This window comes from Chrysemys picta, chromosome 16 (genome assembly GCF_011386835.1).
Source record: "Chrysemys picta bellii isolate R12L10 chromosome 16, ASM1138683v2, whole genome shotgun sequence".
In the NCBI taxonomy this organism is placed as follows: Eukaryota; Metazoa; Chordata; order Testudines; family Emydidae; genus Chrysemys; species Chrysemys picta.
Window position 1 is genome coordinate 15917318 of NC_088806.1, and position 6776 is coordinate 15924093.

At 49.7% G+C, this 6776-nt stretch overlaps 1 protein-coding gene across 5 annotated transcripts in view; it reads right to left on the reverse strand.

Moving 5' to 3' along the window:
* Window positions 1-6214, reverse strand: part of SPA17 (sperm autoantigenic protein 17) — a 75868-nt gene extending 69654 nt beyond the window's left edge. For 4 of the 5 annotated variants that reach the window (XR_006174889.2, XR_006174888.2, XM_065568966.1 and 1 more), the window contains exons 1-3: window positions 6103-6214; window positions 4096-4276; window positions 1385-1455 (exon numbers count right to left, since the gene is read on the reverse strand). Coding sequence is in view for 3 of the 5 variants with exons in the window: in XM_065568966.1 (XP_065425038.1) it covers window positions 1385-1455; window positions 4096-4249 (225 nt within the window). In the remaining 2 variants the exon portion in view is untranslated. Of the gene's footprint in view, window positions 1-1384; window positions 1456-4095; window positions 4277-6002; window positions 6018-6102 lie in introns of those variants that run through there. The other variant, XM_065568967.1, reaches the window with a different exon arrangement.
* Window positions 6215-6776: the final 562 nt, after the last annotated feature.

The window sequence follows — 6776 nt, forward strand, 5'->3', positions numbered from 1 at the left end:
CCGAAGCACTTAAAGGAGAGGAAAGTGATCAGGAACAGTCAGCATGGATTCACCAAGGGCAAATCATGCCTGACTAACCTAATTGCCTTCTATGATGAGATAACTGGCTCTGTGGAGGAGGGGAAAGCAGTGGACGTGTTATTTCTTGACTTTAGCAAAGCTTTTGATATGGTCTCCCACAGTATTCTTGCCAGCAAGTTAAAGAAGTATGGGCTGGATGAATGGACTATAAGGTGGATAGAAAGCTGGCTAGATGATCAGGCTCAATGGATAGTGATCAATGGCTCCATGTCTAGTTAGCAGCCGGTATCGAGCGGAGTGCCCCAAGGGTCGGTCCTGGGGCCGGTTTTGTTCAATATCTTCATTAATGATCTGGAGGATGGCGTGGACTGCACCCTCAGCAAGTTTGCAGATGACACTAAACTGGGAGGAGTGGTAGACACGCTGGAAGGTAGGGATAGGATACAGAGGGACCTAGACAAATTAGAGGATTGGGCCAAAAGAAATCTGATGAGGTTCAACAAGGACAAGTGCAGAGTACTGCACTTAGGACGGAAGAATCCCATGCACTGCTACAAAATAGGGATTGAGCGGCTAGGCAGCAGTTCTGAAAAAAGGACCTAGGGGTAACAGTGGATGAGAAACTGGATATGAGTCGACAGCATGCCCTTGTTGCCAAGAAGGCTAACGGCATTTTGGGCTGTACAAGTAGGAGCATTGCCAGCAGATCAAGGGACGTGATCATTCCCCTCTATTCGGCATTGGAGAGGCCTCATCTGGAGTACTGTGTCCAGTTTTGGGCCCCACACTACAAGAGGGATGTGGAAAAATTGGAAAGAGTCCAGCAAAGGGCAATAAAAATGATTAGGGGGCTGGAGCACATGACTTAAGAGGAGAGGCTGAGGGAACTGGGATTATTTAGTCTGCAGAAGCGAAGAATAAGGGAGGATTTGATAGCTGCTTTCAACTACCTAAAAGGGGGTTCCAAAGAGGATGGATCTAGACTATTTGCAGTGGTACCAGATGACAGAATGAGGAGTAATGGTCTCAAGTTGCAGTGGGGGAGGTTTAGGTTGGATATTAGGAAAAACTTTTTCACTAGGAGGGTGGTGAAGCACTGGAATGGGTTCCCTAGGGAGGTGGTGGAATCTCCTTCCTTAGAGGTATTTAAGGTCAGGCTTGACAAAGCCCTGGCTGGGATGATTTAGTTGGGGATTGGTCCTGCTTTGAGCAGGGGGTTGGACTAGATGACCTCCTGAGGTTCCTTCCAACCCTGATATTCTATGATTCTAACTGAAGTTCAAAAGCATTTGGTGAGATTTTGCTTTTTAGTCCTGTGCACTGCACTAAGACGAGACCCATTAGAGCAGCAATCCCAGCCTACCTCAAAAGCTTTGTTGTTGTAGAACCTGTCGTCTAGTTTAGCCCCCCATTCTGCTGGGTCAAACTTGGTTTCTGAAAATAAATACCAACATTTATCATATCAATGTCAAGCTAGTAATTAAGACAGGAAGTTCCCCAGTCAAGTTACACTCATTCAGCGGGTTGGCAACAGGCTGACAGCAGAATGAAGATGATAAATTCAGAACAGAGACAGCCTTGGCTGTGAGAAAAAGAAATGCTATTTTCTGCACTGCCACTAGGGGAGGGTAAAGGTCATGCCAGTTAAGGAACATCATGCATCCATGGTTCTAGGAACAGTCCCATGACAGCAGGGGAGCAAAAAGCCACTGTAGCATCTAACATCTAGGTACAGAGCCACAATTAAAGCCACACAGGAGACTCAACAGGCAGGCAAGACTGCTCAGAGGTGTGTGCATGGCATGTCCCAGCTTGAACAATTCACTAGGGCCTGTCGTGGCCATGCTTCTTCCCATGAGGAAATGGGAGGTGACCCAAGAAAATGGCATCACTGCACATCCAAGGGGGACCAACATGCCCAGGAACAGGTATACCTGCAGCAGCAAGCCAATTACTCTCAGGGCCAGTGGGGGACCCTCTCCCCAAGTTAATGGGGATCTTCTTACAGCCCCAAAGTATGGATCTGACTGGGAGGAGGAAGTTGATTACCTTACACTGAGGGATGCGCATTCTTGCTCCCTGGACATTCCCTGCTGACAAGCTTTTCTTGTGCGATAACCACACAAAAGCCTCTTACCCTGTAGTGTAATTTATTCTACATTAAAAAAATATTAAGTGGAAACCATAGTGAGACTGAGTAGTTTTGAGTCTGCATGTTCATCATCCCGTAACCAAACATATTCAGAAAATTAGATTGCTTCCGCAAGCCTACCATTTTCTAAAGGGTTACAGAGAGTGTCAGTTATAAGCTAATGAGTTAAGAAAGGCTATGTAGCAGGAAGAAAAAGGAATTATGAAGGAGGGAGAGAAATACAATCAGCTTAAAATGGGAAAATGCAATAAAGAAAATGGATACAGAGATCTATGATGCACAAAGAGTAGGGAAACCCATGAAACAGTCATTCACGTTTGTATAGTAATTAATATTAGGATCTTTAACAGCCATTAAAGAGAGACATGTCATCCATAGGCAGGTCTGACATTCCATCCAGCTAAGAGCCATACATACGCACAGAAGAGGAGATACAAATACGACAGTTCAATGGCATTACCAGCTCAGAAAACCTTGTCGTTTTAGCACTGTAACACCCATTAGGAAGGAATTTTTAAATCTCCATTTTAGGAACTGGGAAAACAGAGATGTTGAACTTAAGTACCCTGGATCACACAGTGAGAATAGAATTCAGTTCTTTTGATTCAGCCCTTTACTGTAACTTCCTTTTATAAGCAAAATTCCTCATTTACTTTACACCAGAGGTTCCCAAATTTATTTGGCCTACCGCCCCCTTTTCAGAAAAAAAATTACTCAGCGCCCCCCTGGAAATCTACCTTCTTTAAGCGAACAAACAGAAAGATGCAGTGACAAATTTGTGTCTTTTATGTATCTATATTTCTACCTACGTCCTACAATATAGTAAAGAAAGATGTGTTATTAGAATATCGCCCACGACATCAGGTATACAGTGGTTTTTGCGTAAGATGGCAAAAGACAACCAAACTAAAATACTAATGAAACTAATAAACTGGGTTTTGTTCTTTGCTCAGCAATAGATATATGTATTTGATATTAAACTGTCAAATATCAAACTAAATTTATCAAGAAATAATTAATTAAAAATAATCAATATGCAATTAAAAATCAGTTAATAGTTTTAATTTAGTTTGCCCTTATTTAAATAATTGTTCCTTATTAACACATGCCTTATTTACTAATTAACACAGATGATTCGATAGATATAAATAAATGTTAATAGTTAACAGTTTTTTTACGATTTCATTCCCGTTTTCGTTAATATTGTAATAAAAAATATGACAAATATATTGACTGTACACTTCAAATAGTACTGTACCGACACAAGCCTGCTACGATTTTATTATTAGTAAGCACTAGAGACACAGAAACGTACGGTAGATATGTAAGAAAATGTATAAAAATACTCACGTGTAAATTGCTGTTTTATTGAAACAACAATAATACAATTTGCTTTGTATGTGATCCGTAATCCGTAAAGATAGAAGGTATTGAATATGAATAAAAAAATTTAAATACTTATTGCACTATTGTTAACTGCTTTTTACACAATTAAGAAACAATCTAAATTAGATTTCATACATGTCGCCTATTTATAGTATCGTATTGTAAACAAGTCATTACACGCACATATTCCTGCCGATGCATGCTGGACTTCCCGACAATGCGCGACATGCTCGCCTGCCAACACTTGCTTGTTAAGAGCTGTTGGCGGACTTGACACCTGATCGGTTATAATTTGTGAATTTATTTGGAAAATAAAGTAATCACTACAACTTTAACTCTATGTTACACAACAGATGAAACATGTACGAATGGTTTTTCAAAATGTTCTTATATTCTTTCTTTATGCTTCCACCGCCCCCTTATTTCTATTCAACGCCCCCCAATTGCACCCGAGGCTACTACTGCCCCCCTGGATCGTTCCAGCGCCCCCCAGGGGGCGGTATCGCCCACTTTGGGAACCTCTGCTTTACACTCACTTTCTCTTCTATCCAGCAGCTCTTCAAAATAGTTGGCTGCAAAGGCTGGTATATCTTCAGGCTGCTCCCTCAAAACTTCTCTGGCTAGTCCTTCTAGCAGATTTGCAAATCCCGGCGGAATGCGGTGATGGGTGTTTGAGAATGGTATAGACATGGTGTCGGAACAGGCCTTCTACGGCACCTGCAGTTCCATTTAAAGAGCATGGGCTAGTTACTTCTCGCCTGAGTCCAGCATTCCTAATTCATTGCTATTCGCTCAAATACAGTGTAGAGTTCAGAGAGCTAGCAAATGGTATAGTTAAGGTTATGGAATTCACACCTCCCTCAGCCTATGCCCCTCAATAAAGTGTGAATATCAATGCCCACACAGGCAATTTATTTCTAACATTATTAAACACAGGCAATTTATTTTTTTACCCTCTTAAAAATAACAATTTTGGGGGGTTAAATTTGTGGAACTCAACATTATGGTCATGACTTTAATTACAAGGCAAGTCAGGGAATGAAGGAGTTAAGGTTTCAATTCAATCTCATTGCACATACATATTTTCAGACATGCTAGATTCTGCTTTCCCTTTTCACTGTATTTGCAGTGGGATTGTGGGAGCAAAGCTGATTTTTAACCTCCAGTTACCGGATTAGCACAGTCAGGCAGCCGGATGTATAAGAACTCAGCATTGCATTTAACGGTGCAAATTCTGTGGATGCAACTTGTGCCTGCACAACAAATCCTGCATCTTGGCAGGGGGTTAGACTAGATGACCCTTGAGTCTCTTCTAACCCTATGGCTCTAGGAGGATTCTAGAGGCCACCCTTCCGAAAGTGCACCCAGACTAGCTGGAAGGCAGAAGTGGGTCAGTGCCATGGAGCTGCTCTTCGCAGCTGAGTGCCCCGGGGTAGCTGTCTGCTGGCATGGGGCCATGGCTCCCAGATTTCCAGCCAGCTTCAGGCAGCCGCAGTGGGGCCCTTTTAGCAGTGGCTGGCACAGGGCATGGAGTCCCAGGGGAGAAAGTTCCTGCCAAGAAAGTGCTGGGTGCACCTGGCCCAGAGTGTGTATGTGGGAAGTCCTGGGGTCCCCAGCTGCACCCCATACCTGGCCCAGCGTGTGTGTGTGTGGGGGGGGGGAGCCCAGGCGGTCCTTAGCACAACTCTGCACCTGGTGGACGGTCCCTAGCTGTACCCAGCTCGGTCGTGGTGGTGTGTGTGTGAGAGTGGGGGGAGTCCCAGGGGGTCCCGAGCTGCACCCTGCGCCCGGCCCAGTGTGTGTGTGGGGGGGATCCCAGGGGTCCCTAGCTGCACCCTGCGCCCGGCCCAGTGTGTGTGTGGGGGGGGATCCCAGGGGTCCCGAGCTGCACCCTGCGCCCGGCCCAGTGTGTGTGTGGGGGGGATCCCAGGGGTCCCTAGCTGCACCCTGCGCCCGGCCCAGTGTGTGTGGGGGGGAGGGGGAGTCCCAGGGGGTCCCGAGCTGCACCCTGCGCCCAGCCCAGTGTGTGTGTGGGGGGGGAAGGGGGAGTCCCAGGGGGTCCCGAGCTGCACCCTGCGCCCGGCCCAGTGTGTGTGGGGGGGGAAGGGGGAGTTCCAGGGGGTCCCGAGCTGCACCCTGCGCCCGGCCCAGTGTGTGTGTGGGGGGGAGGGGGAGTCCCAGGGGGTCCCTAGCTGCACCCTGCGCCCGGCCCAGTGTGTGTGTGGGGGGGAGGGGGAGTCCCAGGGGGTCCCTAGCTGCACCCTGCGCCCGGCCCAGTGTGTGTGGGGGGGGAAGGGGGAGTCCCAGGGGGTCCCGAGCTGCACCCTGCGCCCGGCCCAGTGTGTGTGGGGGGGTTGGGGGAGTCCCAGGGGGTCCCTAGCTGCACCCTGCGCCCGGCCCAGTGTTTGTGTGTGTGGGGGGGCGAGGTCCCTGCGAGCCCCACCCCGTTCAGACACGGCTCGCTCCAGGCCGGCGCCCCCACGACGGGAGTCCGGTGCCCGGCCCGGGGCACTAACGGCCTCAGCCCTCGGGCGGGCTCTTACCGCTCCGCCGCTGCACTCGGCCGCTCCTTGGACGCTTCTGTTGCCTGGCAACAAGACCCCGCCCCTCCCACCGGCTTGGGCTGGTGCCCGGGAAGGGACAAACGCGAAGCAGTACCCGGCCCCGCCCATCTCCCTATAGGCCCCGCCCCCAGCTGGGACCCGGTTTGCCCGTGCCAGGCCATTGGCAGTGGAGAGGCAGGGGGGGCCTGGCTGCAGCGACCCACCATGCCAGCACCAGGGCGGGGAAGCGGGTTTGGCTCCCGCTTGGAACATGAGGCCTTGGCCCAGAACCAGCCAGGCGGGGCCCAAACCTGGTTTCCACCCCCTGCCCACGAGCAGCCTGCCCAAGGCCAGCCTGTGGCACCGTGCCCACGCCCCAGGCTCAGCTCCCTCCTGTGGGCCTTGGCTCACCCCCTGCCCACGAGCAGCCTGCCCAAGGCCAGCCTTTGGCACCGTGCCCACGCCCCAGGCTCAGCTCCCTCCTGTGGGCCTTGGCTCACCCCCTGCCCACGAGCAGCCTGCCCAAGGCCAGCCTGTGGCACCGTGCCCACGCCCCAGGCTCAGCTCCCTCCCATGTGCCCTGGCTGCTCATCCCCTATACAGGAGCGTTGGGAGGCGGGAGTCTCACCATTGTGTGCCCAAGCAATGCCCACCTGGCTGAGCTCTCCATGGGC